The 13,493-nt window shown below is 40.7% G+C and overlaps 1 protein-coding gene across 1 annotated transcript in view; it reads left to right on the top strand.

Annotated features, from left to right (window-relative positions):
- ITPK1 (inositol-tetrakisphosphate 1-kinase) overlaps positions 1-12,720 on the top strand; it is a 160,568-nt gene extending 147,848 nt beyond the window's left edge. Inside the window, exons 10-11 of the mRNA XM_067296961.1 lie at positions 130-292; positions 6,049-12,720. Coding sequence (XP_067153062.1) covers positions 130-292; positions 6,049-6,371 — 486 coding nt within the window. The 3' untranslated portion in view covers positions 6,372-12,720. The remainder of the gene's footprint in view (positions 1-129; positions 293-6,048) is intronic.
- The last annotated feature ends 773 nt before the right edge of the window (positions 12,721-13,493 follow it).

Here is a 13,493-nt window from a genome sequence, read left to right as displayed (position 1 = left end):
TCTGTTTCATGACACCAGTTCCCTGCAATTAGATTGGGTGGATATACAACTGGAAACCTCTGAAAATTAATCTTTTCACTAAAAAGACTGTTTCCAAGTCCCTTAGTAATGTGTCTTTTTCCACTATAGCTTGATAAAATCGAAGGAGTGTTTGAGCGGCCAAATGATGACGTCATCCGGGAAATCTCCAAGGCGCTGCGGCAGGCTCTGGGAGTTTCCCTCTTTGGAATTGATATCATCATTAACAATCAGACTGGGCAGCATGCGGTCATTGATATAAATGCATTCCCAGGTGAGAAAGGCTTTCCACTCAGGCTACGTGGAAGCCAAGGTGCGTGTGCTTAGTGTGAAGCTTTACTGCTGGTGTCTTACCTGTGGGGGAACAGGAGAGCAGTAGGCAAGATTGTCCTGAGATCAGATACTGATCAGATAATCTAGCAAGGGCAGAACTCTAATCTAGCTATGAAATGTACTAGTGAAATATTAGTCCTTAGGAGATAACGGCCAAAGTTGAGTGGCCAGCTGTCCTGCTCTTCCCTGCAGGTGGCATGCCCACTTGCTAAAGCATGGGACTATGTGGTGGGACCTGACCTTTCTAGGCCTGTCCCTCAATCTGAAGATGAAGAAAGGAACAACAAATTCTATTCTAGGAGAGCCTCTAAGATGATTTTTGTTCAGACTGTGCTGTTAAAGGTACTGAGGGGGTGGAAGCAGTAAACTGTTCCCTTGAAAATCTCTTCCTTTGCAAATTGGTTTTCCATGAAATGACATTTTATGTATGACACCAAAACCATGAGGAAAAGCTTTTTCACTGTGAGGGTGACAGAGCACTGGAACAGGCTGCCCAGAGAGGTTGTGGAGTCTCCTTCTCTGGAGATATTCAAAACCTGCCTGGATGCAATCCTGTGCAACGTGCTCTGCTTGAGCAGGGGGGTTGGACTAGATGATCTCCAGAGGTCCCTTCCAACCTCAACCATTCTGTGAATCTGAAGAAGATGCTGAAATTGTAGGTGTACAGCACTTGCTATAGAGAGTTAAATATCCTTGCAAGTTGACAAAAGGGGACCCTGGAGTAAAACGATAAAATAGACCTTGAAAACAGGTAAATTTGTTAGTGCAACCACACTTTATTAGTGCAACCTATGTCTTAGAAACAACTAAACAAGCTTTTTGACCACTGGAGTTGCTAAAAATGAGATGTAAATGTGTATAATGGGAGGTAATAATACTCTGTCTCATGTGTTAAATTAGTAGTCTGATACAGGAGAAGAATATACCACCTCATCTGAAGAGTTTGCTGTCATATGGGTTTTTTCCCCTTGAGAATCATCTCTCATTACCTGAATGGTGGTGCTTGCTTCCAGAGACACACACAGGCTGTTACAAACTGTGTTTAACCTGACATTGCAGTCTTTGAATTTTCAGTATGGCTGAGGTATTTTTATATTTAGAGATCTTGTCTTGAGCCCTCAGTCTTCTTAATCTTTCAGTCTCAGTCCTCAGTCCCACAACCGCCCTGTTGTGTCTCGCTCGTCTATCTCTACAGCAACTGGCTTCCTTTTAAAACTCCAACCTTGCTATTCTATTTATTTCGGGTCACTTTGCAGCTTGGTTCTACCATATGGTGTTGATGCAATCCACAAACCTATGAAAACAGTCTTCTGACAGTGAAACAAACAACCTAAATTAGGTGTAAGATGGAACCAGATCAGTTTTATGAATGGGATTATATTTCAGACAGCTGGATATTGAAGTCAGTGATGCAAGACATCCTTTTGCGATCCTGCATTTTGCATTCCTATTTGCATTCTGGGTGGTTTTTTTTTCTTTTTTTTTGCAAATATTGTTTTGGATTTGATGCTTTGCACAGACTGAACTGAAGTTCACAGGCTGAACTTCTTCTTTCTTCAAATGTTGAAAAGTCCAGATTGGATGATAGCTAGTGGCATACTTAATTATTTAAAGAGGAGTAATGTCTTCTTGTTGTGACAGAAACTTGTGGAACTGCCTTCAGCATCACGCTCTGCTGTGCTTACACCCAAGGCAAAAGTTTTTGATACTGACCCAGAGTCGTGTGTTTCAGTCTGCACAGTAACTGGTTTTTGAATAGACGTTGAATTAATAGCATGTTTTTGTCCCCTTGAGATACTTGAGAACACAGGGAAGCTTCTTGTGCACAATTCTACATTGTGTCTCACATAGGGTTTTTTAGTGGTGAACACGTGGGTAGTGAAGGTAGCTACTGGCTTTATAACTGTGGGGTAGGGTGTTGAAGACTAGCTGGAGAAAGTCCAGAAGATAGCAGCAAGGACCAGATACATGAAAGAGAGAAGGCTAGGGGAGACAAAAGTGTCTTAAAAATCTGTAAAATGTAGCTGAACTGAGAGAAGTGAGCTGCTCTCAAGGGCTGCTGAGGTCAGACAAGAAGTGATGGGTTGAAATACAACAGAGGCGCCAGTTTGCCTGAAGGCTGAGCAGCTTAAAGGACTGTCTTCCTAAGCAGAGCCAGCACCTTCCTAATGAGAAGGTGATACTCAACCCTGCCCAAGAGAGTCACTACATCTCACCATTCCTGTTTCCAGGAAGGGGCTTTTCCTCTCTCCTCTTCCTCAAGTCATCCTGTCCTGCAAGGATTGCAGCAGGGCCAAATTAGAGCCAAGACAGACAATCTGAGGACCTGCTACATTGTCTCTGCACCACTGCTTGGTGGGGAGGGAGAGGAAGTGGTGCTTTTAAGGAGCATTCACAGCCTCTTTCACAGAGCTCAAGCTACTGCATGGGGCCAGGCCTGGCCAAAGCCCTGTCCAACTGCCCCAAGGCTTGGCTTCCTCCTCTGCTGACATTTACATTGAGCAGACTCAAAGCTCATTCAAACCTGCCACTTCCTCAAACCGTGGCTCTCATCTCAAGATTAAGTTAATATTAGAGTTCTGAGCAGACGTGCCTGTAGGAGGGTGTTGTTTGCTACCTGCTCTGTTTAGCTCCAGCAACGCTTCGAACAGATTTTAAAGATAAATGTCTAAAAGGCCTATTGTGTCTTCTGTTCTAAAGGAAACTGCCTGGACTATATTTAGTTGTGGTTACGTGCTGCAATGTTTAACTGTAGGCATAGTCACATAGTGTGTGGGTTTTATGTTTGTCTGACCTCAGGTAACTGAGAGAATAAAAAAGGCTCCATATAGCCCGATGTTGTATTGCAGTGGCTGATCTCACCTAGCCCAAGCTGGGTACAGAGTACACCTACTACTGCTACTACTGACCCTGGGTGTGTGTACATGGGAACTGGGGGCATCACGTCTGGACATACACTTTATGTGTGTGAATATGCTGCTTCAAATGCAGGACATGGACTGTCCCAGTTCTCTCTGCCCAAGGGAAGATGCTGAAGACCAGAGTGTGTGCCAGATGAAGGGACAGCCTCCTAAAAATCAGGCATGTAGCATCTGTAATACTAGCTTGAAAATGCTCAGAAACATTTCTTGACTCCACAAAACTTAGGTGCATTTGCGGTGCTGGGTAGACTTCCTTCCTATCTGTGCTCAGTCAGAGGACACTGAAGATTATTTTCTTCATAGCTAAATTCAGACCTCATGTAGACTGGTGTTTCTGTACTGGTTTCAATGGGCTGTGCTATGGCAGTACCTGCTGCAGCATGATTCATGCAACCTGTGCTTTGAGGCATGCAAAATTTATGTCCTCTCAGTGATCCTATGTGTAACATAAAGCCCAATTCCACTGCCAGTAGTTTCTGAAGGTGTAATTTAATTTGCCCTTCTTGATTTCCTCATTGTCACAGCACAGTGACATCCCACAATTGCCTTTTTGAAAGATTTGCAGCAGCAGCCAGTGAAGAGAGTCCAGCAATACTGACAGAGTTTGCAGCCTTCCCCCGGCATCTTGTGGCTCAAGAATTGAGACACCCTGGTCCTCTTCCTCTCTTCCCTGTTTATTTACGTTGTGAGCTTTCTTCTGAGTGACTAGGCAGCATTATTTTGGGCCTTTCCATTTAGTGTGCAGAGGGCTGTCCCAGAGAAAGCTTGCCTGAAATGTATGGCTTCCTTGCACTGTAACATCTGCTGATTTCAGGACTGAATAAGTGGCCATCTTATCCCCATTAAATATTAAAAGCAACTTCTTTGTGAGTTTGCCATGTGCCCTCAAACAAGGCTGATTTGTTTTAACTGAGCAGACAGAGCACTCTAGGGTACTACGGATCCTCTCTGAATATTAAAGCTGTTTCTATGGAGATGGCTTATTCCCAGGGTGTTTGAAGCACTCTGAGTAGATTTGAAGGCTAATCCCGTGGCTTTTACATAAGCAAGAAAATATAACAAGCACCTCTGTTGGAGAGGTGGGTATCCTGTTCTGGCTGCTATGACCGTAAAAGTCCTAGTTGGCTCCTGCCAAGGGATGGATTTTAGCAGGGTAGTGTGGGTCACTGGAAAGCCTGATGTTTTTAACTGGTTAATTTTTTTGTTGAGTTTGTTTAGTTGTTTTTGAGATAAGAAAACTGGGAGCCATTGTCTTACATCGCTGTTGCTTTGTGTAACCTGTTAAGAAGTACCTAGGAGAACTGTGACTGACAGCAATAAAATCCAAAGCAGTGTAGCAGCCTAAATAAGAATTAATTGGTTAACATATGTGGGTTATAAATACACCATAAAATCACCACATTTATCTTAACATCGAATTATCCTTCTGCCTTATGTTTTTTCAGGAAGCTGGGTTTTTATTGCCATAGGAATTTGGCTTTTACAGGAGAAGGGAGATTTAAACTGAATTATTTATGGATGTGTGAGACTCTTCTGCCCTGTGATCACATCACTAAAAGTGTTTTAAAATGTGCATTTACTTTGTGGTCTCTGGTTTTGCTCATGTGCTGCTCTATGTGAACATGTGCTATTCATATGGGACTTTTAAAGCGTTATTTATTGCTTCAGTCTCCTGTATTAATGCTAAGTCACTTTTAAAATACTTCTTTAGACATTTTAAAGCAGTCACCCTAGCCTATTGAATACACTGAATGTCGTATGTCACCTGTAATATTAAATCAAATTGATACAAATCCTAGGTAATGCAGTAGCAGTTAAAATCCATTTCAAGGCATTGCACAGATATGTTGCATGTCTGTTTCAATTTTAAGATGTATACAGTGATAGAACTGTGCCTGTTCCAGAATGTTTAAAATGGAGCCAGAAGCTCTGTACACCTACAGCTGGCCTTCATGTCACTGAAAATTCAGTGTCTCCTAGTATCTGACCAACTGTTTTAACCAAGAAACCTAGTTATGGTTAAACTGTGCAGTGTAAATTGTTTGGAATCTCTTAACAGAACCATGCAAACAGGTGGTTTTGGTACTGAAATCAAAGATTAGTGTTTCTACGAAATACTATACCATTGATTTAGGTTTTCTGTCCTTCAAGCATTTTTCCAGACAGTGCTTATAGTGGGGAACATGTTTTAAGTGCTGAGTTAGGTTCGATTAGTCAAGCATCAAAATGTTTGTGCAGTGGGAACCTGCCTTTTCTGTAGAATATAAGGCTAGCCCATTGCTCTTTGAGGTTTCCCTAATTGAGGGTGTTCCTGGGGAAACGTTAGAGAGGGTCCAGACCCTCAGGGAACCTGTGCATCAGAGCTAGTTTCCACAGTAAAACCTGAAAATAGGGTGGAAAATATTAACATTATACCACAGAGTATGTGACCTAGGAAAAAACCTGGGCTTGGAAAAAGATAAAATATACACACATATATATACACACACACTTGGGAGGAAAGAGAAACAGAAAATCTGAAAGGTGACATAGTTTTTCTTTTGAACTATTTAAACAAAGATAAACTTAATTTTTTAACATGAGGCTCTGTTCCTCTTTATACTAACCTGCTTGTGCAGTCAGTCAAAGTGATGTCATGAAAAAGAAGCCTTTTTGCTATCACTTAGAGGGCAAGGAGAGCCCAAAAAATAAATCTGTAGAAAAGCCTGTTGAAAGAACTTATGAAAATTACTTAATTGCCTTTTTTTTCTTTCTTCCTTTTTTCTCCCCTTCTCAGGGTATGAGGGTGTTTCCGAATTTTTCACAGATCTCCTGAACCACATAGCTGCTGTCCTGCAGGGTCAGGCACCTGAGGTGACCCAGCTAAACTGCAGCAAGCTCCTGGCTGAGCAGACCAGCGGGATCATGGACGAGCGGATATGCTGCGCTAGCTCGGGCTGTCTCAGCGTCATGGGAAAAGACTCCTCCTGGACTGTAGAAAGCGAGACCAACAGCTCAGTAAAACTGCAACACCAGAGACTAGGCTGCAACTCAACAGTGTCCCCCAGCTTCCAGCAGCACTGCGTCGCTACATTGGCAACGAAAGCTTCCTCTCAATAACTTACCAATGCCATGGACTAAGGAAAAGCCACAGGGATACAAATTGTCCCAGAACCAGATCAGGCTATAACAATACACTTGTGAAAAATGAAAAACAAAACAAAACACAAAAAAGCAAAACAAAAAAACCCTTCCATTTGATTTAACCTAATTTGCTGATGAAATGGACTGAAAGGGGGAGGGTAAGGAGGTGATGCAGATCCATTTCATCATATTCCAGTTGCAAATCTGTAGTAAGTTTACACACACATGGGTTTTAACACTAGTTCTTTCATTATGGGAGGATTGCTCTTTCATTTCTATTGTTCTTTGTAATCACTGGTGACCAGCATTTTAAAATCGGACCTCATGGTATCAAGAAGATAATAATGTTGAAATGGAGTGTATGAATGTAACAGTGCTAGAGATTTTTGCCTAAAGTGCTCCCTGTTCCCTCTTTCCAGCTAGGCCCTTGCAAAAGAAAGCTAAGACAACTTCAGTATCACCAAACCAAATCTGTTGAAACATCCACCAGTCACGATGTTCACAGGTAGCTTGCTGTGAGAGGGACAGAGCTGACTGGTTGTTCAGGGTGCAGAACCTAGGCAACAGCCCTGGTTCCAGCTTTGCAGTTTTTCCCCGACCTTATTGCCTCAGTTGAAAGTAGCTTCTAACTACACTTGCCAATAGTGAAACATGTCTGATCCAGACAGGCTTAAGTCTGAAAAAGAGTGCAGATAGTCAGTATGAGTGATTTGGTAGATGAAGCATCATCCTTTCAATCCTCTGCTAGCGGTGAAATCCATGAAGAGTTAGTGTTTTCAGCTCATCTCCTAGCAGAGAATGTAATTCTCCCTCCATTGCACTTGTGAAGAGTCTGGGACAGCTCTGCGAGGGGGCTGGCAAGCAGAGCCACATATTTTCCTTAGAGCAGTACGTCTGGTCTGCAGATCCTAAGGAGTAACACAGTTGCTGCCTTTCACAGATCCATGGCTCTGTACGTTTTTTTTTTTTTCTTCTGGAGACTAAATATGGGCCGAATTGCCTGGAGTGAGGCTTTGTATGAGGTAGCAATACATGACAGCTCTAGCTTAGAGACCTCGTTATTGTGTTGCAAGCTGTCAGATGAAGCTGTGTGGTAATTTACAACAGTGCTCTATATCATTTGTAAACTATAGCACAGCCAAATTGTATATTGCTCTTGAGATATACAGTAACCCTACAGTGTTCACCCTTTATTGCATCTTCTAGCATGGCAGCGTCTTCTGCTGCTGAGAATTCCTGCAACTTTTGCCATTTCTGAACACTAAACTGGAAGTAACTGAGTCTGTCAGTGCTGGGAACATAGACACTATTTTGGTAGACTTAGTGGCCTTTCCTTCTTCATGTAAGCCCTGAAATATATTTAAGGAGGTGGTGTTAAGAAAATTCCCTTATTTAAGCTCTTAGCTTACAGTTAAGGGAATTTCCATCTTTCCATACCAGGCATTTATAAAGCACTCATCACTGCGGCATTTAATACCAGTTTTGTTGGTGTCATGCATTAGATACCTACTCAAAAGGAAAGGACCTAGAGATTAGAGCCCAGGTGGACCAAGGAGAAAGGAGTAAACCAAAATGTGGAAAGGATGTCACCATCCTGCCTGATGGTACCAGTCCTGTAGGGGAAGACATTTCTAAGAATGTTCTGTAGCAATTACTTCGTGTAAATGATGGTTTTCCTTTAGGAGGCATTGGATTTTTTTCCCAAAGTGCCATTCTAGGGAATTCTCTATAGCTGGGATTGGATTTTTGAGGATGATTTATACAACAGAAGGTTATTCCACCTCTAGAAAGGTATTAACTTTAAGTTTAGATATTTCTATAAGGACTGGAAGGACCTCATCAGTCTGGTGTCTGTTGAATTCCAGGGTGCGCATAAATACAGCCAAGTTCCTAGACTGTGCACAGATGAGTTGTGAGTTGGGCACTCTTCACAACCGTTGTATGCTTCGAGGCTGCTGAATCCCACGTTGACTGCAGCTTGCAGGTCTTGTGGTAGTGGTGTGAGTGAATCAGATGTACATAGTTAAGGGTTTATAAAAGTATTCATGATAGACCAAACCTTTCGTAAAGCCATGACTGAAATAAAATTGACATCTACAATTTTGGGTTTGTTCTTGTTTGTTAAAAAAAAAAAAAAAAGTCTTTTTATGTTACATGTGTAACAGAAGATACCCTCAGGAAGGAGCTTGCCAGTGCATATTTTTGTATGGTACTTTCTTGTAACCAGCTGGTGGAGTGTTTGTAGACTTGCCTTTTGCTCCCTTTATTACAATGGCTTTTTTTTTTTTTTTTTTTTAATTGGGTGGTGGGGAGAAGCAATGATGTTAAAACTGGGTTAGTAACTCAAGACCTTTCAAACTAAGTATGTTTACATGAATCTGAGTGTTGGATCCAAGTGAAATGTCTGTATACTGTTTCCTAGTTAGAACATCAAATAAGATTTTTATTTTCCTGGCTGCCTTCTGAATTTTGGTTGGCCTATTTTGCACTGCTTTATTTCTCCAAAATAAACTACTGAAATATAATTGTGCATTTTAAACTTGTTTACAAATGATTGTTAAAAGTTTATTTTGTAATTCTCTGAAGGCTTACAGAAATACTATATTTAAATATTACTCCAGACCTTGGCAGTAACTAGAAAACAAGTTTAGGTCATTGGTGTGATCAGTGACATATTTTTCCCATAGTCTGTAATTTATTTTTATTTATCAAATATATCGGTATCACTTTAATTTACCGGGTGCAAATATGCAGATACCTGTTGTGATGTGGCATTACAATAGATTTTTCACATAAATTACCATGCAATTGCTGTAGTACTATATTTCCTTGCAAAAATTGTTGTTATGGCTCATGTAGTAGAATATTGCTAAATCACATGGGAAAATTTGGGAGAGCAACTTTTTAAAGCCAAAACTTTAAATTACCAAGTATCCAGACATAAGTTACTTAACTGCAAAACATTCAAGCATGCACATATTAGTAAGCATGTGCTAAAGTGCTTTTCTGAATTGCTGTCTCATTTGATAAGTTCAGGATAGTTTTGATTTAAGATAAGCTTCACAGTAAACCTGCTAATGTTCTGTAGCTTTTTTTTTTTTTGTGAGAGTAATAAAGTCTAGTAATATTAGACATTCACAGAACGCTCTTGCTCTTAAAATTTTGCAGACAATCTGGGTGACATTTTCCATGCTGGCTATTTGAATTCTATTATTGTGGAGTAGAAAAGGTTCTGCTGTGATTTCAGAGGCATAGCTACTATTGCTGTGTTGATTGGAGCAATTATTTTAAAGTTATATGGTCACCAGTTAGCTTAGGGATCAGATTCTGTTCTATTTCACTGTTACAAATCCACAGGAACACCATTAGCTTGACTGGAATTTCTCCAGGTTTTGTATCAGCATGATGGAGAAGATTTGACTATGATTTCCACTCTAGTTATGTAATTGGCTTCAGTAGATGAAGATTTTTCCCTGTTGAAGAGAACTTACATGGTATTATTATTGCTAGTGAAGTAGAACCATCATCTGTCCACTCTAGCTGACTTTGCCATGTTATGCTTTGGTTTGTAATGGCTGTACCAGAACAGTCGGATCATTACGTAAAAAACAACTGCAAAAACGCAGCCTGTGATAATCGGCGTTGACACTTGTGGTTTTTGTCATAGGACATCCACTTCGCCAGTGCTGTTTTGCCTTTAGTTAACTGCAGGCCTGGGCATTCAGGACCTCTGTGTTGCAGGTGCCGATCGAGCAGGCTGCCTGGTAGCTGGGATGCACTGTTGTTCTGATTTTTATTCAGGCTGCTGGAACCTGAATGATAAAATCGCCTGAAGATCCCCATTCGAAATGCGTGAATGTTTGTAAGTGGGAGGTCTGCAGCAGGTTGCTCAGATGGAAAGCCACCAGTTTAATTTGTTTTCGTAATAGATGAATACAAATTAAGAACCCAACCCTGAGACTTATGGAGGAGTTGAAGGTGATGAGGATTGCTCAAAATAAGGTCCCAAATTCTCCAGATAACTATGGGCTGTATCTAGCCAGGGAACGATCAGTTGGAGTAGTGCAGAGATAAAAGTGGCAGGATACAGTCAAAAGGGAACAGAATAAATGTGTCCAGAGGTGTTTAAATTGACTGGAGAAAAAAGAGCAAAACCAAGGAAAAATGCTTCTATGGTTTCCATCCCCAGAAAATCTTTCCAGACTTACCAATTCTTAAGTTAACGCTGGTTTCCCAAAGTCTTTGCGTGGCAGCAGTGACAAGTGAGTCAGGCTTTTTCACAGTAGCTTGCAGCCTTGCCTTCCACAGCTGTGCAGAAAATCTCGGATTTTGGTTTTTTTAGTGAATAGACTCTATTTCAAGTTTGTAACAGTCACCCCATGTGCATACTTGCAGGAGTTCACTTGCATTACCCTGCTAATTCTCTTTTCTTCTCTCCTTCTTAGTAACAGATGTATTGATTTTTGTATTCAGTATACAATTACTTCATGGTGTTGCAACTATGTGTTTTGTAATTAGGAGTATGTGAAAATGCTTTGTGTAGATTAAAATATTTCCTTTAATATAATCTCCTCTTGCTTTCATAGATAAACAGACACACTGTTGCAGATCACATAGCTGATTTTATTTGTAATGTTGCTTTAATATCTATTTCAGAGGAATGTAACCTCCAGAAAAGTACTTTCCATATCTTCACTGCCTTTTCTTTTGCTGTTCACTCTATGTGGATCCAGGCCATCAAAACTTGAGTTTGTGATGGGATAGGTTTGAGATCCTCTATGGTTTCTGCCATGTTTACATGGTTACAGAATTTACTAGTTTGTTGATATTTTAGAGGATCCAGGTATAAATGAAGATACGTGAATGATTCCTCAGCAACGCAAGCATGATAGCATCCACAGCGAGCAGAGGCTCTGAACTGCTCTTGTTGTATGCGTGCAGCGTGCAGGTGACTGGGTCAGTCCCTGCTGGTGGTGCAGTTTTTCTATGAAAGAAAAAAAATCACTGTAAGAAAATCTACTACATATGTGGTGCAGACAGAAGGCAAGGAGAGAAGAGAGGGGTTGGGAGTAAAATCCTGGCCCTGTTGAAGCCAGTGGACGTTCTGATACTGGTGGGCCAGGATTTCACTCCACATTTCTTTATAACTACCCAGGGAGATTTTTTTCTCTCTCTCCACCTCTCTCACCCGCCGGAGCTGATACTGAGCAGATGCCTGTGGGCTGCATGAGCTCCTTTGAAGGCTTGCCCAGCGTGCCGTGGATTTGTGGAGGGCTCCCAATGTGCTGTGAAGTGTTGGTTGATGGCTCCTGGCACTCCAGCAATAGCTGAAACAGCTAGTGAACAGTTCATGAAAATCAGGTCTTCCTCTTCCATCCTTTTTAAGGAAGCCCACCTTTTTTTTTCCTCTTACTTACACAGTAGTTTTTAGGTATAAATTATTTTAACTTTTTTTGTGTGAAAAGTCATATATACATATATAAAGTTATTAAAAGGTTGAGTATATGTTGAGTATATAATAGTGACTTCTTTGTTCTAGATGTTAGCAGCCCCTAAAGACGAGAGTTGTTTATCCTCTTGTAAAGTCAGTGCTGTAAAAAAAAAATTAAAAAAAAAATTAAAAATAAAAGATGTATTAGATGTACCTTTTATTATTTATTTCTAATTCAGTATTTGATATGGCTTGTGTATACCCTTGTGAGAACCACACACTAAAATGCAGTCATTCTTAAAGTGAAATAATAATCATCTCTTGGGATCCCAGCAGTTCTGAGAAAACTAGCACTCCATATGTGAGTAGTGTTGGATATTCTCCTTCACCCACCATCTTTGCTCTCCACTTAAGCATGGTTAAAACTTGGGGACCATTTTTGTGTGCTCTAGGTTTCACAAGTTCATCAATGTCTGTGTTCAAATCCAGCTGTATAGTGTTAACAAGTGTGTCTTGTGATTTGCTTCAGCCCTGTTCACAATGATTTCTGAAACAATGCCGATTTTGTACTTAATTTGTATAGAATTATATAAGCATTTTTAAAAAATTGTGGCTTACTGTAAAAACCAAAAGTAGTTGCATTTTCAAGTGCATGACTGATCAGATCTGACAATGAAGATGGTGCTTTCATCTAACAGCATTGATTTCAATGGTAATAGATTCTCTTTTTTTCCCCCTTCATTTGCCAAACACCTGTGATGGACAATATTTTGGTTTCAACAGTAAAGCAATATGCAGTAGGTATTGTGGCATTCTCTCTGTAATTGTTCCAAAGACAGAATTGTCCCTTTCCAACACTTAATGAAATAATGAAAATAAATGCCTTACAACATGTTTTACTCTGCTTTCTCTTTATGAGTGGATAGGGCAGAGGAAGACAGCTCTTTATGGGAAGTCCATTTTCATGAATTTGCTTTTCACATCCTTTCCCTGTTTAGTTGTTTGCAGCTACTCACTTCGGACCTTCTTGTATCAGCGCTACTGATGGTCAAAGCTGATTCTGTTTTGTTTTGTTTTTTCCTCTAAGAGTAGTGGGAAGTAGGCTATTTATATCTTACTGTATAAAGTAGCTAAACATTATTGGGATTCAGCCTTTATAAATCATGCTATTGCTGTGTTTAAGAATTTATTCCTAATGTAGTGCTCTAGACTGATTCTTTCTTCATCATCCTGGATAGGGAATTCTTGACTTGATTAAAAAACCTGCTAGGTTTTGAGTAATTGGGACCATATTTTGACTAGTGCAGAAAGGAGACATATCTCAGCCAGCAGGATTAAATTTTGCTAAGCAGCAAGCATGTTCTGCAGAGGCCCTCGTGTAAACACAGCAGGTGCAGCAGGGCTGTGTGTGGTGTCCAAGGACAAGCCCTGCTGCCGGAAAGGTTTGAGATGCTGTGAAGCAGAGTTACTGCTCGTCGGATAGCAAGCACTTACCAAATGGCCACGTATCTTCCTAGGCCCAGAGTTTTCTTCCGTTTCCTCTACTGACTTACCAGTCATGGCAGACCCAGGGGACTTTCTTCAAATAAAGGGAAAGATGGAATTCAATGGTGGAGCTTTATCCAGTTAAGACAATATTTTTAGTAGGTCTATCTAGTAATGTATTT

The sequence above is a fragment of the Apteryx mantelli genome, chromosome 4 (genome assembly GCF_036417845.1).
Source record: "Apteryx mantelli isolate bAptMan1 chromosome 4, bAptMan1.hap1, whole genome shotgun sequence".
NCBI classification, from domain to species: domain Eukaryota; kingdom Metazoa; phylum Chordata; class Aves; order Apterygiformes; family Apterygidae; genus Apteryx; species Apteryx mantelli.
The sequence above is the reverse complement of the archived record's forward strand: the minus strand, read 5'-3'. Positions and strand labels throughout refer to the sequence as shown.